The 17860-nt window shown below is 48.3% G+C and overlaps 1 protein-coding gene across 4 annotated transcripts in view; it reads left to right on the top strand.

Annotated features, from left to right (window-relative positions):
- Nucleotides 1-17860, top strand: part of Flcn (folliculin) — a 29949-nt gene that overhangs the window by 6877 nt on the left and 5212 nt on the right. For 2 of the 4 annotated variants that reach the window (XM_031352551.1, XM_031352552.1), the window contains exons 5-14: nucleotides 261-407; nucleotides 1851-2072; nucleotides 3079-3239; nucleotides 4497-4588; nucleotides 6095-6285; nucleotides 8572-8685; nucleotides 9075-9198; nucleotides 9936-10067; nucleotides 10150-10255; nucleotides 11208-12282. In XM_031352551.1, coding sequence (XP_031208411.1) covers nucleotides 261-407; nucleotides 1851-2072; nucleotides 3079-3239; nucleotides 4497-4588; nucleotides 6095-6285; nucleotides 8572-8685; nucleotides 9075-9198; nucleotides 9936-10067; nucleotides 10150-10255; nucleotides 11208-11409 — 1491 coding nt within the window. In that variant the 3' untranslated portion in view covers nucleotides 11410-12282. Of the gene's footprint in view, nucleotides 1-260; nucleotides 408-1850; nucleotides 2073-3078; nucleotides 3240-4496; nucleotides 4589-6094; nucleotides 6286-8571; nucleotides 8686-9074; nucleotides 9199-9935; nucleotides 10068-10149; nucleotides 10256-11207; nucleotides 12288-17860 lie in introns of those variants that run through there. The other 2 variants (XM_031352553.1, XM_031352550.1) reach the window with 2 other exon arrangements.

The raw sequence follows: 17860 nt of genomic DNA, 5'->3' as shown, positions 1-17860 counted from the left end.
TTGGTTTTGGTTTTTTCAAGACCGGGGGTTTTCTGTGTAGCCTATGCTGTCCTGGAACTTCACTCTAGACCAGGCTGGCTTCAAACTCACTGAGATCCACCTGCCTCTGCCTCCCTAGTGTTGAGATTAAAGGTGTGTGCCACCACTGCCCAGCAGTGATTTTTTTTTTTTTTTTTTAATTTGAACAGGATTGTGTTTTCTGTATTTAGATGTCTTGCTTGCTTCTAGCTGAGAGACTTATTGTCCTTCTTTGTGTGCAGGGCTGCCGATCACTTGCTGTAGGGCACCCGGGCTATATCAGTCATGATAAAGAGACCTCTATTAAGTATGTCAGTCATCAGCACCCCAACCATCCACAGCTCTTCAGCATTGTCCGCCAGGCCTGTGTACGGAGCCTGAGCTGCGAGGTAAGGCCAGCGTCAGACTGTCTGTGGGAATCGCATTCACTGCTGTTTATAGACGTGTTTGTCAGTGCTGTGCGAGCATGGCTGCTGCAGTTAGAGTTTGAAGAGTAAGTCCTTGTGGACGCTAGCTGTCTAAACAGGTGTTAGCATTTCACTTTTTTTTTAGTCCATTCTTGATGAGCACGTCTCTAAGATACCACAGTTCCTAGGCTATGCAGTTTGCTGCATGCAGCATCACCTTTACATTGTATCAGCATCCACATGGACGTGGTGGAATGCTTAGAACGTTCCGAGGAATTCATCAGGCTGCAGAGCTGGCTTGGTGGTTAACAGCACTTGTTGCTCTTGAGAGGACCCGAGTTCAATCCCAGCACCCACATGTTGGCTGAGAACTGTCTATAACTCCAGCCCCAGGGGATCTCACACCTTCTTCTGGCCCCATGGCCACTGCATGCCTGTGGGCCACAGACATATATGCCAGCAAACACTCATAAGCAGAGAATAAAAATAAAGGTTTAAAAACAAACAAACGGGGCTGGAGAGATGGCTCAGCGGTTAAGAGCACTGACTGGTCTTCCAAAGGTCCTGAGTTCAAATCCCAGCAACCATATGGTGGCCTACAACCATCTGTAATGAGATCTGACACTCTCTCCTGGTGTGTCTGAAGGCAGCTACACTGTACCCACATAAATAAAATGAATAAAAACAAACAAACGAGAAAAGAATGTTTTGCTCCTGAACTCTTGCTGTGGGGCCTGAGTCTCAGCTTTTAGGTTTGATCTGTCACACAGGCCTATATGGTCCAGCTTCTGTGCTCCACTACCCCTGTCTCCACCTTGTAGGATCCGCAGACCCCACATTGCTTGTTCTCAGTGTTGCTTTATACCTTTCTGTCTCCTGCTGTATGCTTAGCCACAGCCAGACGTCCTGTGCACAGTATTCACATGTTCAGCAAATTTGTCAGGAGGGAAAGACCAAAAGACTCTCTAAGAATAGTGTGTGCTGGGGATTAGAGATAGCTCAGCAACTAAGATCGGGTGCTACTGTTACAGAAGATCTGAGTGTGGTCCCTAATCCCCACCCTGGGTCGCTCACACCCTCTTGTGACTCCAAATCCAGGGGATCCAACACCTTTGGCCTCTTCAAGCACTCATGTGTACGTCACCCATCCTCCCGACCCTGCATACCACATTCCCATAATTTAAGTGAGTGTGCTGTTTTACTCTACAGGCCCAGTAGTAGCCATTATGGCTGCTGGCTCTCCAGACTATCGAGCAAAAGCAAGTTGGAACATTTGGGTGCAGCTCAGCAATAGGACACTGGGCTGCTTTGTCCAGCCAGGCCCTGAGTTCTACCCCTAGCACCACCAAAACCAGGGAAAGGGTCCCAAAGGGCTTGAGTTAAAAGTCAGGACTTTCCGTAAAGTTACTGTGGCTCCCTCCAAAGGTCTGCCCTGGTCGTGAAGGCCCCATCTTCTTTGGTGATGAGCAACACGGCTTTGTGTTCAGCCACACCTTCTTCATCAAAGACAGCCTGGCCAGAGGCTTCCAGCGCTGGTACAGCATCATTACCATCATGATGGATCGGATCTACCTCATCAACTCCTGGCCCTTCCTGTTGGGGAGAATCCGAGGGATCATCAGCGAGCTCCAGGGCAAGGCCCTCAAGGTGAGGCTTAAAGCCAGGGGTGGGGGTGTGGGGGGGCCTGTTGGCATGGAGTTGAGTGACCAGCAGCGATCCTCTTGGCTCTGCCTCTGCTATGGGCCCAAGTTGTAGTCTCGGCCTCAGTGTTGTGGTGGGGATAGGTGACCCTCCCAGCCAGCCTGTAACTCTCCTGGTTTCATCTCACCCACTACTCTGGTGCTCCTTCAGCCTGTTGTCTTGGATTTCTGGGGTTTTTGTTTTTGCTTTTGTTTTGTTTTGCTTTGCTTTTTTGAGACAGGGTTCCCCTGTGTACCCCTGACTGGCCCGAAACTGATTCTGTAAACCAGGCTGGCCTTGAATTCAGAGAGCCTCCTGCCTCCTGCCTCTGAGAGTGCTGAGGTTAAAGGCGAGCACTACCACCCAGTTGTCCTAACTGCTGGCTAGCCTCTGCCTTCTTGCCTGGTGTGTTTACTTTCTGTACCCTTCAGGACCCAAACTCTCTGCTAGTCTTGTCTAGATCCCCACCTAGGGCACCCCCTCCAGCTGCAGAGGAGCATGCAGGCAGGCCTGGCCATGCTTTGGTCACAGACCTTTAGATTCAATGGCCCATTCCTTGTCCATGCTCTGTCCTTGGGCAGCAGAGGAGGAGCCTGTTCATCCTTCATCCTGATAGGTGGAGCGGCTGGACTATATTAGAATGTGGCTGGAAGGCATAGGAGCCTCCGATAAGCCATCGGGCATGTGTCCATCACCTGCAAGGGTCTGTGGAATGAACCTGTCAGGAGGAGGCTGTCTAAGAGTACTTGAAGGACAATGGGAGTCCAAGGAACCAAGTAGGGGCGGAGAGGAATACACAGAACCCTTTAGGTCAGCAGAACCATTCTGTGAGGCATTGCCAGACTGCTGGCATGGCCTGTGTTCTGAGTCAAGAGAGCAGAGCAGGAGAGTCTGGAAAGGTGGGCTGGCAGTAACTGAAAGGCTTGGTGGTAGCCATCCCTGAAGAGACCCTCTTCTCCACTCTTGTGTTCAGGTGTTTGAGGCAGAGCAGTTTGGATGTCCACAGCGTGCCCAGAGGATGAACACTGCCTTCACGCCTTTCTTGCACCAGAGGAATGGCAACGCTGCCCGCTCTCTGACTTCCTTGACCAGTGACGACAACTTGTGGGCGTGTCTGCACACTTCCTTTGCCTGGTAATGAATCCTGGGTCTCCGCACCTGCGAGCCATTAGAACAACCCAAAGACTCCCGTCTGCCTCCCAGTGGAGCTGGCCCGAGTGCCTCTGTGAGAGAGAGTTCTCTCATCTGTCTCCCCACTGAATGGAAACACTTTGAGGCAGAACTGACCCAAAGGACATTTCTGTGTGAAGACCACCAAGTCTCCCCTCTGAAGATGACGGCAGGTTTCCGGCTCAGGCCCCTCCCAAGCCAGGAGCTGGTGTTTTGGGCTCAGGTCTGGGGGTTTTTGCTGGTGGGGAGCAGTCAGCTGGTGTCTGGAGTGGAGGTCTGGTGTACGGGTGCGGGTGTGCTATGCACAGGGAGCTCCTGTTGCTCAAACCGAATGATCTAGGAGAACAGAACCCGCAGAGCCGTAGCCCCTGAGTGTAGCCGGGATGTACTGCTCCCTGTAGAGTCTGCTGTTGCACACGGACCACATTTGTCAGCCGATAGGCACCTAGGCTGGGTCTGTTCTTGGCCATTGAAATAGAGCAGCAGTAAACAGGAATATTTAAGGATGCCTGGGGTGGTGGCTTGGAATCTTTAAGGCAATACCCAGGAATGGTGTCGTGGGTATGGATTTGGAGGAACCTCCCCACTAAGACAGGAAAAAGACTTGGATCCTGTGGGACTGCAGCCACAGATGGTTGTAAACCCCCGGAATGGGTGCTGGGAACTGAGCCTACATCCTCTGTGAGAGCAACAAATGCTCTAACTGCTGAGCTGTCTCTTTAGCCCCTGCCCTTGGGTTTCCTGGTGATAGGCGTTCTAACTGATATGAAATGGAATGTCAAGGTAGTTTGAATTTGTGTTTCCCTGATAGTTAAGGGTATTGAATAATTTTTCACATACTTATTGGCTGTTTGCAATTTTTTCCTTTGAGCATGGTCTAGAGTGTTTTTGGTTGTGTTTTAAAGTTGTCTGGTGTGTTAGCTAGGTTCAGGGTTCCCTCTTGTCTCAAAGGTGACTTCTGAATTGGGATTAAAGCCAACAGTTCCTTCAAACCTCCCGTACTCCATTTTTCTCATCCCCTTTAATGGAGGACCAAACTCATGTCTAACAGAATGTTTCCTCAATGGTGGATGCTGGGGTGTTGGAAGGGGGTGGGTCTTCTAATATGCTTGTGTAGGCCATTTTCTGTGAGCTGGGGGTTGAACCAAGGGCTTACTAAACCTCAGATTCAGTTTTCCCATTGGCAGGGTACCTCATGGCTGGCATTGTTTTTTTCTCCAGGCTCCTGAAGGCATGTGGTAGCAGGCTGACAGAAAAGCTTTTAGAGGGTGCTCCCACAGAGGACACCCTGGTCCAGATGGAGAAGCTTGCTGGTAAGTCTGTTTATCTCTGTGGGCTGACTGTAGTGGCAGCAGCAGCCCTGGCTGTGGTTACCACAATGAGTGAAGCTGATACGAGGGGTTCTGGATGTGACTGAGCATTATGGGCCTTTGTGACAACCACTCCTGTGCTCTTGGTGATGATAGGATTCCAACTCATCTTCCTTGACGGTGCCTATTCCCGAGTAGGTTGGGGATCCCTGGAGAGTCCCCTGCAAGCAGCTCCCCTAGGCAGTCTCCAGGTGGCTTCTAGGTACCTCAGCTAGTCTCCTCAGCAATTGTTCTTTACTTCTGTAACCTTGAAGAACCTTGTGAACCTTATTAGTTTCAGGAAACTTCCTGAGACTTGTATCTCATGAGCCTCACCTTGGAGGAAATGTTTCAGTTCAGAGGAAATCACTGTACAACATCATTCCTACATTTGTGATTTAATCTCTGTACCTTAGATTTAGACTCCTGTGCGACTGATTTCCTAGGATGGCCCCAAGGCAGGATTGCAGCCCTCAGATATGACTGGGCTTCCATAGCAACTGTTTTGAGTTCAGAGTTCTCGAGCTCACCGGCCTGCCCCATTCGTCCTTCTCCCCTCCCCCATAGCTGAGAGGTGGAAAAGCAACAGTCACTTATGTGGTGCACAGATTGTTACTAACAGTGCTCCCGGCTCCTCCATTGTAAGCAGATGGAGTTCTTTCCAGGTTGTCACTAGTTGGCACTCACTCTGCACATGTTTGTGCTTTGACACGTATTCAGGAGTGAAGAGACGCAGGAGTGAGGTCTCAAGAGCCAGACAACACTCAGAAGTGTGTCAAGTCAACCTTGGAGTTGCTCTCCTATCCCTGTGGATCAGTCAGTCACAGAATGTTTTCATATAGTGTGGCTCACAAACATGAAGGTTCTGCAGACGATCAGAGTCAAATCTCGTGGGATGTGCTCTCTGCGAGAAGAGTGAGATAGATGTGCAGGCGTACAGGGGTCATATTGAGACCGAATTCTGTCATGCAGGATCTGAGTGTAGGCTCAGACGTGCTTTCTAGTCAGATAGAGATAGCTTCAAATCCTGCCTCTGCCATCTGGTTCTCATTGTGACATGCAGCAGAGATGTTATTGTGAGGCTCTGCTGTGAGGACTAGTGGAAGTAAAACATTTGTGTCTTGTCTGGGCGGAGGGAGATGGGTGTAATGGTGTGTAGAGCACAGGCTGGCCCCTGGCCGAGCAGTGCTGATAAGCTCATGCTGTCTGCTCTGCATTTTTGAGCTTTCCAGTAGTTGAGTAGAGCCAGTATCTTTCAGAAGAGCTTCTAAAATGTCTCTGCTGCCCAAGTCTTCCTCCCTCCCTTCACCCCAGATGCCTAGTCAGTAGCACGTAGTCATCAGACCTCTCTGGGATACCGTAGGAATTGCTGGTATAGCCATAGGTGCCCTGATGCAGAAATGGCCACAGAACCAAACTGGAGCATCTAAGGGGATTGCTCACTGCATGCCTGTCCTGTGTGCCCTGTAGACTTAGAGGAAGAATCAGAAAGTTGGGACAATTCAGAGGCCGAAGAGGAGGAGAAAGCCCCTGCTACGCCAGAGGGTGCTGAAGGGCGAGAGCTGACCAGTTGCCCAACAGAGTCATCGCTTCTCTCAGCCTGTGGGAGCTGGCAGCCCCCAAAGCTTTCCGTCTTCAAGTCCCTTCGACACATGAGACAGGTAAGCAGAGGGGCCGTGGTCCAAACTGAGAAAACCCCAGGCCACTCTGCAAGGTCCCAATCCTCCAGGTCTGAGCTTTTTTTCCCATTTATGGGCAGGGGAGACACTGGGAACTTCCGAGTGGGTGTGTAGCTGAGGGCTCAGAGAATCTCAGCCCGTCTTAGCAAGAGCAGCATTCTTTTGGTGACAGAATAGGCGTCTGGTGTGTTTGTGTGCATTCACGTGCACGTGTGCATGTCTGTGTATGCACATGTGTGTAGAGACAGACCAAAGTAGACTCCTTCTGGGTGCTATTAATATTGTATTGTGAGACAGTGTCCCTCACTGGCCTGGGACTTGTCCAGTATACTATTTGGCTGGCTTGTGTGCCCCAGGGATTTGCTTCTCAAGCCCTCCCAGCTGTAGGGTGACAAGCACGTGCCACCACGCTTTGCCTGCCTTCTTAAATTTGAGTCCTGGAATGCAAACTCAAGGTCTTGTACTTTGAAACTAAGCTGTCTGTCCAGCCCAGCATCTCTTTGTCTGTAAGGTTTCCTGAGGTTCTCCAACCTTGTCACTCTGGAACCTCCTGAACGTGTTGAAAAAGCACTATTAGCTGTTTGTATGCCAGCTAGACCTTAAAGTAATGGTCAATCCTAGAATAAATTGGGCATAATCTACATGCCGACCTTGGCTGTTATTGGTATGTCTAGATGGTGGAATATTATTTAGTGTAGAAGAATGAGCAGGTGACACGAAGCAGGAGGTATGTCTACATGCCTCGTAGAGATGGGAACAGTCTCATGAGAGAGCACGTGGCTTGTTGGGTCGGATGAGAGTGGAGGGTTGCTCCAGGTGAAGGCACACCGTCCCTGCTTCATACCGTTGTCTCTCTTTGGAATAGGGTCTCATATATCCTAGGTGGGCTTTGAACTCTCTATATAGCTTACCAAGTGCTGGGATTTTACAAATGTACAAGCATCACAGGTTTACTTTTTTTTTTTAATTGAAAGCAGATAGGTGGGCTAGAGAGATGGCTCAGTGGTTAAAAGCTCTGACTGCTCTTCTAGAGGTCCTGAGTTCAAATCCCAGCAACCACATGGAGGCTTACAATCATCTGTAATGAGATCTAATGCCCTCTTCTGGTGTGTCTGAAGACAGCTACAATATACTTACATATAATAAATAAATAAATCCTTTTTTAAAAAATGAAGCAGATAGGCATCTGCTTCTTTCTTTAACAATTTTTTAAAAAATTAATTTTATGTATGTAAGTACACTGTAGCTCTCTTCATGCACACCAGAAGAGGGAGGGCATCAGATCCCATTACAGATGGTTGTGAACCACCATGGGGTTGTTTGATCAGGCAGAAATTATGGGGAGCCTAGTGAGATGACCCCCCGGGGTAAAGGTGCTGGCAACCGTAAAGACCTAAGTTCGATCCTCAGGCAAATGGATTGAACCCAGAGTTTTGGCGTGGAGGCCTTCGTGCTCCAGTGCCCAGCTGCTGGCTTGGCTAAGTCTTCTGAGGTTAGCAGTGGCAGGGATTGGGATTCCTGCTACAGATGGGAGTGCTCAGCATTGGGTTTTGTAAAATGCATATTGTAGCCTCTGTTTTTGTTAATTTTGTTTTGTTTCAACCTCATGTTTGGCCTCAAGAAACAACAGGCTACCTCCTGACTGTCAGTGTTGCAGGATTTACAGATAGGCAGCGGGGAGAAAGGCTGTTTGAGATTAAAAACAAAGATACCACAAACAGAAGGCAGGCTTGACCCTGCCACAGCTCAGCATCTGAGGAACCGTCACTATAAAGAAGGCCACCTCAGCTGGCTTGGGCAAGTGCTAGGGTGTGGGTGCATCCCGGTGCTGGAGGCAGAGCCCTCTTTCTTCCGGGTGCTGGTGTGAGGAGCTGGACCTTCACTTCCAAGCACTCCAGCATGATAGCGTATTAGAGAGGGCAAGCGAGGGCTGCAAAAGTTAGACACCAGGCTGACCTCAAACTCAGAGACCCACCTGCCTCTGCCTCCCCAGTGCAGGAATTAAAGGTGTGTGCCACCACTGCCTGCCTGTAATACCTGTGAGTTCCAGGCCAGCCTGGTCTACAGAGTGAGTTCCAGGACAGCCAGGGCTATACAGAGAAACCCTGTCTTGAAAAAACCAAAAAAAAGAAGAGAAAAGAAAAGAAAAGAAAATTATCTTTCCCTTTGCTGACTGTGGTCTTTATTGTACAGGGATTGTAGTCTCTGAGTATGTGGGGCTACATTAACTCCTATAATATGCCTAAAGAACTGTGTGCCATATTTCAGGTCTTGGGCGCCCCATCTTTCCGTATGTTGGCCTGGCATGTCCTCATGGGAAATCAGGTGATCTGGAAAAGCAGAGATGTGAACCTGGTCCATTCAGCATTTGAAGTCCTCCGGGTGAGAGCCTTCCCCTGTGTGCTAATGTTAGACTTGGGGCAGACTGTTAGGGGTATCACCAGTGCAGAGCTCCAGGAATTGGTTTTCTTTGCCTGGTGAACATGGCGGGCATTGGTGCTCCCATAGATGGAACCCATATCATCACTTGACAGCTACACTGTCTCCCCTTCCTCAGTCTGAAACTCAGCTGAGAAGTTATCTGGGTAAGAACTGGCACTGGCTGATGCTAGGCAGCATTGATCGACGACTGACCCCCAGAACCAGAACTGGGCTCATCTGGGCAGGGAGACTACATATGGGCTGAGAGACCATGGACACTGAGGAGGGAGGCTGTGTGAGCTGCAGAGGGTGCATTTGTGCTGGATTTTGAGCCAACTTGTTGTCCACAGACCATGCTGCCTGTGGGCTGTGTCCGAATCATCCCTTACAGCAGCCAGTATGAGGAGGCCTATCGCTGCAACTTCCTTGGCCTCAGCCCTCCCGTGCCTATCCCTGCTCATGTTCTGGCCTCAGGCAAGTACACTCTGTGAGACGCATACTTCCTGCTGCTTTTGAAGGCTCCCGGATCCAGCCCAGGGGTGCACCTGGATCCAAGTCACAGATTTTAGGGCAAAGCAGTGTATTCTGCAGCTCCAGCTAGGGCGTAATGGGGTTGTCCCGAGCCGCTGGAGCCGTGCCCTCCGTTTGCAGTAGGAACAGTCTCTTCTGAGATATTTGTCTGTAAAGTTCCCATACCACTAGCTGTGTGTCTGTGTGGCCCTGAACTCTCAAGGCAGTTTCCATCTACAGCCCAGGTTCTCAGTCTCCCTGTCGCTGACCCTTTGATACTGTTCCTCATCTTGTGACCCCAACCATAAAATTACTTCTGTTGCTACTTCACATCTGTAATTTTGCTACTGTTATGAATTGTAAGTATCTGTGTTTTCCAATGGTCTCAGGAGACCCCTGTGAAAGGGTTGTTCAACCCCAAGGGTGTCGCAGCCCCCCAGATTGAGAACCACCCTTCTACAGGCTATACAGTTGACAGTGAGACCATTCACGGAGGACTGCTTAGGATGAACTTACATATGTCATTTATGTTCTAGTTTAACTGAGGCAAGAATTACTCTTTAACTCAATTAATGGATGACTTGTAAAAGGCATTAAGCCTCTTTGCTCATAGGAGGCTCGTCCCTGTTGTTTAAGTCTGGGGGGCTTGCAGTGGGGTCAAGGGGACACTTTGCAAGTTAACATGTGCTTTGTTGCTACAGAATTTGTAGTTGTCGTCGAGGTCCACACGGCCACTCGCTCAAACCTCCACCCTGCTGGGTGCGAGGACGACCAGTCCCTCAGCAAGTACGAGTTTGTGGTGACCAGTGGTAGCCCTGTGGCTGCAGACCGAGGTGGGTGCTGCTGCTGTCCCCATTCATCAGGGTGTGGAGGAGTCACCAAGGCCTCGGCCTCATCCAGTGTTTGTATCCCCAGTTGGGCCCACTATCCTGAATAAGATTGAAGCGGCTCTGACCAACCAGAACCTGTCTGTGGATGTGGTGGACCAGTGCCTCATCTGTCTCAAGGAGGAGTGGATGAAGTAAGCCCCAGCCTTGCCTTGCCATCTTCCCTAGCTGTGTGTAGGGAGCAGGGGAAGGGTAGGTAGGAGGGTAGGGGGGTGAGGGTGGGGATGCCAAGGGGTGGGGCAGCTCTCTATGGCAGTGGGCTTTCATGCCAAAAAAGCAGAATGTGCGTGTTAAAAGAGGCCAGGCATCAGGCAGTAGTGGCATATGCCTTTAATCCCAACACTCAGGAGGCAAAAGCTCGTGGGTATCTGAGTCTGAGGTCTACAGAGAAAGAGAGAGTTCCAGGACTGCACAGAGAAACCCTGCCTGAAAAAAAATAAAACAAACAAAAAAGAGGCCCGCTGTGGCCTGCAGGAGCCAGTGAGAGTGGCGTTAAGATAGGGTTCAGACACCAACCCTGCCCCTTAGGAGTTTGCTAACGTGGGAAGTGACCCAGTGTCCCGGGAAGGGTTGCAGCTACTGAGATTTGATGCTGGTGTGTGAACGAGGTTCTGAACAAGTGCCATTTCTTTATTCCTTAATTCCCTTTTGGGTTTGGAGGTGTGGAGAGTGCTAGGTGTCCGACCTAGGCACATGCTCAGTCAGGTGCAGCTGGGTAGCCACCCTTACAGCTTTACAAAAGAAAGTCACACGCTGCTTTATGCCTTGAGTCTTAGTAATCTTTTATCAAATTAATTGAACTAGTTGAACATTTTCCTGGTTTCAGATAATGTCGTGAAAACTCGGGAGCAGTATTCATAAATTTCTCTCTTCTTTTTCAAGAGGGATTTCCCTCCCTGTCTTAGCCAGGCAGGCTTTGAACTTCCCTGGGTTCAAGGAATCCTCCTGCTTCGGCCTCCTTAGTAACTGAGACTGCAGCACTCCATTTCCTTTTGCCATGGTGGTGGCCTGGCCTGGAAGTTGGGCTGCAGGAGGAGAGCTTGATTGGATTGCTGGTCTAAGTGTTCATCTTTGTTTTCCCCGCAGCAAAGTGAAAGTCCTGTTTAAATTCACCAAGGTGGACAGTCGCCCCAAGGAGGACACACAGAAGCTCCTGAGCGTCCTAGGCGCATCCGAGGAGGACAACGTTAAACTGCTGAAGTTCTGGATGACAGGCCTGAGCAAAACCTACAAGTCCCATCTCATGTCCACAGTCCGAAGCCCCACGGCTGCAGAGTCACGGAACTAACTCCGAGAACACCTTCTGGAAGGTAGTGTACAGATCAGCTGTGGGAAGGACTGCTCTTGGGTTTCTGACTGCTGGGGCGAGGCCCTGTTTGTGGAGTGTAGACTCATGGGCTAGACTTCGCCCGCCTTTCGAGGCTCTCTCAGCCCATGTTGAAATGCAGGGGACACAGAGACAGTGATCCCTCTGCATCAGACTGCCCTGTCAAGACCTGTCGAGATGTGCTCTGTGCCTCTTGAGGACAAAGGCTGGGAACTGAGAGAACTCGATCAGCCTGCCTCTGAGGTTTTGTTGTTGGAGGGTGTCCTCGTGGGTCAGGACACCTTCCCACCGTGGGAGACAGCAAGCATCCTGGATGGTTTGTCTTTGGGTTGATGACTTCTCAGGTCATATGCACACCATGGCCTCTGCTCAGCTTGCCAGCTTGTGGATTCATCAAAACCATGGTTGTTTTGTTTGTTTGTTTTTTGTTTTTTTTTTTAATTTTAGTTTTTGAGTCAGGGTCTTATTCTGTGTCCTATCCCAGTTTAGAACTCATGGTGTGGCCTATGCTACTTCCAGACTTGTAGCAATCCTCCTGCCTCGGCTTCCCAAGTGCTGGGATTACAGAACTGAGCCAACGGAACATTACGTTGCTTTCTCTGCTACTGCTGTAGCATTAACCAGCGACTGTAGACTATGACGGTGTTAAGACAGATCGCCTCTCGCCCTTGCAGTTTAATAAGGACTCAGCTTGGAAAGATTTCCTGAAAGCTTGCCCAATTTGTTTTTATAATATTTTTGGTGTTTGTTTATATTTAACATGAAGACTATGTTTATGTGTCTTGGTCTCTGTACAGTTGAAAGAATGTTGACACACAATAAATCTGTATTTTTGTAAACTGCTGACTGCATGTTTTTATGTTGGATACTGTGCTGGTTTGTATGTGCTCTGCCCAGGGAGTGGCACTCTTAGAAGGTATGGCCCTGTTGGAGTAAGTGCGTCACTATGGGTATGGGCTTTAAGACCTTCCTCTTAGCTGCCTGGAAGTCAGTATTCTCCTAGAGAATGAGATATAGACTTCCTTCAGATGAGATATAGACCTGTCTGCTCCTCCTGCACCATGCCTGCCTGGATGCTGTCATGTTCCCGCCTCGATGATAATGGACTGAACCTCTGACCCTGTAATCCAGCCCCCATTAAATGTTGACCTTATAAGAGTTGCCTTGGTCGTGGTGTCTGTTCACAGCAGTAAACCCTAAAACAGAAGATGGTACCAGGAGCTAGGGTATTGCTGTAATAGTCCTGATCATACTTTTGTTTGGAAGAATGTGAATTTTGGGACTTTGGATTTGGAAAGCCATGGGATGCTTTAAGTGGAGCTTAATGGGCTGACCTGGTAGGAACTTGGAAGACAGTGTTGCTGGGTCATTTGAAGTGTGTAGGCCTGCTGGCCCAAGAGGTGTCGGTGGAGAAGAACTTTAATATGTGGCTGAGAGACCGTTTTTGTTGTTTTGCTGAAGAACATGGCTGCTTTTTGCCATTGTCTGAAAGACTGCCTGAGGCTAAGGTAAAGAGATTTATATTAATTGTATCGACAAAGGAAGTCTCAAAAAAGCCCAGCAGAGACTTTGTTCTCTGGTTAAGTCTGATGAAGAGCATTTTGAACAAATGTAGTAAGCTGAGATGTGAAAAATGCAAAATATATAGTTTGAGTATTAAATGGACACCAGGAAGTGAAAATGGAGCTGAATCCTGTGTTCAAGGATATTAAATTGAATTAAGGGAGTAATGACCTTGGGGTAAGATCCACCCAGCTAAATATAGGTACAGGCATGGTAGTAAAAGCATTTAATCCCAGGAGGCAAAGACAAGCAGATCTCTGAGTTCAAGGCCAGCCTAGAAGAGAGCAAGTTCTAGGTAAAGAAAAAATTAAATCCAGGCTTGGTGGACTATACCTTTAATCCTAGAGTTTAGGACATAGGCACGCAGATTTCTGAGTTCAAAGTCAGTCTGTGGAGCAAGTTCTAGGACAGCCAAGCTTAGGCAGTGGAGTCGGAAAACAGAAAGCTGGTGATAATGTGATAGAACAAGGGGGCATGTTCCAGCCCCAGCAAGCAGCAGAACTCGGCAGCTTTGGACACATGGCTCTGGTTTTAGAGTCCAGAATAGATGGGACTACTGGGACAATCGATGCTGGTTAGCTGGAGCTAAGGAATTAGTGGTGATTAAGAAGAGACCAGAATCACTGAGGTGACATCTTTCTGGGAAGTGTTTTCTGAGAGCACAAAGAGGCTGTGTTCCAGAAATAGCCAAGGTTGTACCTCATGCTGCAGCTGTACCTGGTAATGTGTAAGAGTCACCCAGGTGGTACTAGTCTTGAAGGCATGAAGGGGTCATGAAGAACAGCTGAGGCTTGGCACTGTGAGAGGCCATGGAAGGCCATTGGTGAAGGTGCAGCCTCAGCTGCAGTTGATGGCCCAGGACTGAAGGAGTTATGCAAAGGAGATTAGGCTTGGCACCATGAAGAGAGCCTGTGAGAGGCTATTGGTGAAGCCTAGTTACAGCAGAAGACCGCAGTGAATTGGAGATGTCAGTACCATGGGATGATCACCAAGAACAGCAGCAGCAGTGGAGTGGATCAACCTGAGCTTAGAGTGTTACAGAGGGCAGAGCTGGAGATGTGACCCAAGCCCTTTTGGAGGAGCCCAGAAGATCATGTGTGGATTCCAGACATTGAAACAAGAAGCTGTAACATCGAAATTGTCTTGGAGACCCAAAGATGTTAGAGGTGCTAGAGCCGTGGGTTATCTGCTGAGGAAAGCTGCTAACAGGGAGTGGAACCAGTCCAGGAGAAAGAAGTTTATTGTAGTCAACAAAGATGAAAAAGGAGTTGGAGATCAGAAGACCACCTTGACATCAGACATGGAGATGCAGAGTTTGGAGTTTGACCAGGTGGTTTTCTGTCTTGCTTTGGGGATTACAGTTAAGTGACTGGATGAATCTCAGAAGAGACTTTGAACTTTGGACTTTTTTTTAGTTTAGTTTATCTGCATTTTATGCTGAATTTATTCCTGTGCCATGAGTTTTTGTTTCTTCAGTTTCTTCTGGGATATCTTTTTCTTCTGTGCCACCTCCTCTTCTGGCTTTGGAACAATCTGCTTTGGACTTTTAACATTGTTGAGACTGCTATAGACTATGAGCACCTTTGAAGTTGGACTATATGTATTTTTGCATTATACTATGTTTAGGTATGGCCCCCCAAAGTCTCATATGTTTGAACAAGCCTATTGGGGCCAGATTGTGGAATGTGATGGTTTGCATATGCTCAGCCCAAGGAGTGGCACTATTAGAAGGTGTGGCCCTGTTGGAGTAGGTGTGTCACTGTGGGTTTGGGCTTTAAGACCCTCCTCCTAGCTGCCTGGAAGCCAGTATTCTGCTAGCAGCCTTCAGATGATGTAGACCTCTCAGCTCCTCCTACACCATGCCTGCCTGGATGCCGCTATGTTCCTGCCTTGATGATAAGGGACTGAGCCTCTGAACCTGTAAGCCAGCCCCAATTAAAGGTTGTCCTTATAAGAGTTGCTTTGGTCATGGTGTCTGTCCACAGAAGTAAAACACTAAGACAGATACTATTAATCAATTCAGTTCCATCGAGGAGATGCAGATGTGTGTAGTATGGGTCACGTGTACCAGTGGGGCTGAGGAAGGGATCGAAGGGTACACCTGCAGGCTCAGATGGACTCAGACACTGGACAACAGAATCTTACATGGCTTGTATTGTGTATGGTTCATTGTTCACAGGGCTGAGCACGATGGCTCAGTCCTATAATGCCAGCTCTTGGGGGCTGAGTCTAGAAGGTTGCTATAAGTCTGAGACCATCTAAACCCAGTTATTGCTACAGAATAAGACCTGTTTGTCTAATGATGCCCAACTTCAGGAAGTAGGTCAGTCTCTGCAGATTAGAGGAAAGTATCAGAAGCATGGGTATGAGAGGGCTGCCTTGGAGGGGGGGGTACCCCAGCGAGCTCAGCGTAGGAAGTGATGCTGGTCTGGGTGGTCCGGGAGGGATGAAGGAAAGTGATGTCTGTCCGTATCTTCTAAGTTTTGGATAAGAGTTCTTCCTGTCTTCCAGCATGTAACATTCCCCGAATCACTGTCCTGTGCTCAGTCAAAGCTTCAGATCAGCTGTGGAACCTCTCAGTAAATAGGAGCACAACCTGAGGCAGCTCTGAATTCATCTCACAGGAGGGAATGTACCCTGCATTCCCATCGGAGAGTAAAACTTGCTGCATCATTAGGGACAAAGGATATGATGCTGAGCATGGACCACTGTGGGCCTGCCCCCTTGAAAACAGTATCATCCTTAAGGCTTGACTCAACGATCAGAACATTCATATGGTGGCATGTCTTATGTCAATTTGACACAAGCTAGAGAGGAAAGAGCCTCAGTAAGGTCTGGCTGTAGACAAGCCCGTAAGACATTTTCTTAATCAGTGGTCGACTAGGGAAGACCCAGCCCATTGCGGCAGGGTGCCCTGGGTTCTATAAAAGAGCAAGCCATGGGAAGGGAGCCAGTAAGCAGCATCTCTCCATAGCCTTGCTTCAGCTCCTGCCTTAATGCTCCCGCCCTGTTTGAGTTCCTGTCCTGACCTCCCACAATGAATAGTAATGTGGAAGTAGAAGTCAAATTAAACCCTTTCCTCCCCAAGTTGCTTTGGTCATGATGTTTTCTCACAGCAATAGTAACCCTAACTAGGGCAGGGATTGGTACCAGAATAGCGGGGTATTGCTGTGACAGACCTGCCCATGTGTTTTTTTGGGAAGATTCTGGATGGACTTTGAACTGTGAGCCAGAAAGGACATTACATGTTCAAAGCTTAGTGAGCTGTTCTGTGGGAACTTGAAGGATGAGAATGTTCTGAGCAATGGAGACAGTGAGGCCCGGCTTGTGAGGTCGCAGAGCGAAGGCTGAGAGTCCCTTAATGACTCTGTCAGGGCTGTTTGCTATTTTAAGAATCGGTGGTTCTGGTCAGCTGGAGCAGAGAATTCAGTGGTGAGTCCGTGTTGGGGTGGGCTTTGGTGATACAGCTGTCTTTGAATGATTTCTACTCCTATAGGTGACTCCAGTAAAACTCACTGGTTCATCTTGGATGGTATCTATTGGATGGTGCCCAAACTTTAGCCTGTTGTCAGCTCCTTATTTGGGGTGAGCAAATGTTTGTTTATCTCTCCCTAAGAATAGTATCAAATGTTTCCCCTCAAAGTCCATGTTTCAGCCTAACACTGCTCTACCCAACAGCTGTTCTCAATCTGAGGGTTGTGACCCCTTTGGCAGACCTCTGTTTTCAAAAATATGATTCATAACAGTAGAAAAATTATAGTTATGAAGTAGCAACAAGAAGAATTCTATGGCTGGGCAGTGGTGGCACATGCCTTTGATCCCAGCACTTGGGAGGCAGAGGCAGGTGGATTTCTGAGTTCGAGGCCAGCCTGGTCTACAGAGTGAGTTCCAGGACAGCCAGGGCTACACAGAGAAACCCTGTCTCGAAAAACCAAAAAAAAAAGAATAATGTTATGGTTGGAGTCACCACAACATGAGAAACTGTATTTCAGGGTTGCAGCAGCATTAGGAACCCTAATCAGTTGAGAACCACTGGTTTAGGAGGACCTAAGTCCTTAAGAGCTCCTACTGGGAGGCCATTTGATTACTGAGACGATGCCCTTGGAGTTATGGGATTAATTCCTCTCCTTGCTTTGCTTTCTGGCCATTGATGGGTATTTTGCTCAGCCACCATAATGCACTCCCTTGACACAGGCCTGGTTAATATGCTCATGGACTGAAACCTCCCAAACTATGGACGTAATAAGGCAGAATCTAATTTGTGGCAAGTTAACATTAAAACCAACCATTACTCAAAGCAGATACCCCAAACAGCTTTTCAGAATTTCACCACTTGTAATTTTTACAATTTGATATAGAAGATTAAACCTCAATTAGACACTAGTGGATCTTTTTAACCCATGCCAAACTTATTACTTTCTTTCTTTCTTTCTTTCTTTCTTTCTTTCTTTCTTTCTTTCTTTCTTTTTAGATTATTTATTTATTATAAGTACACTGTAGCTGTTTTCAGACGCACCAGAAGAGGGCGTCAGATCTCATTACGGGTGGTTGTGAGCCACCATGTGGTTGCTGGGATTTGAACTCATGAGCTTCGGAAGAGCAATCCGTGCTCTTACCCACTGAGCCATCTCACTAGCCCAACTTACTGCTTTCTTAAAAAAATTTTTTTTTGAGATTTATTTTTTGGGTATGAGTGTTTTCTTTGTGGGTGCATCTGTACGTAATATGTGTATAGTCCCCAAGGAGGCCAGAAAAGGGCATCAGGTGGCCTAGAAAAGGAGTTAAAGGTGATTGTGATCTACTGTGTGTGTGCTGGGAACTGAGTCTGGGTCTTCTGAAAGAGTGGGAT

Source organism: Mastomys coucha, unplaced genomic scaffold, assembly GCF_008632895.1.
Source record: "Mastomys coucha isolate ucsf_1 unplaced genomic scaffold, UCSF_Mcou_1 pScaffold5, whole genome shotgun sequence".
Classification (NCBI taxonomy): Eukaryota; Metazoa; Chordata; class Mammalia; order Rodentia; family Muridae; genus Mastomys; species Mastomys coucha.
The sequence above is the reverse complement of the archived record's forward strand: the minus strand, read 5'-3'. Positions and strand labels throughout refer to the sequence as shown.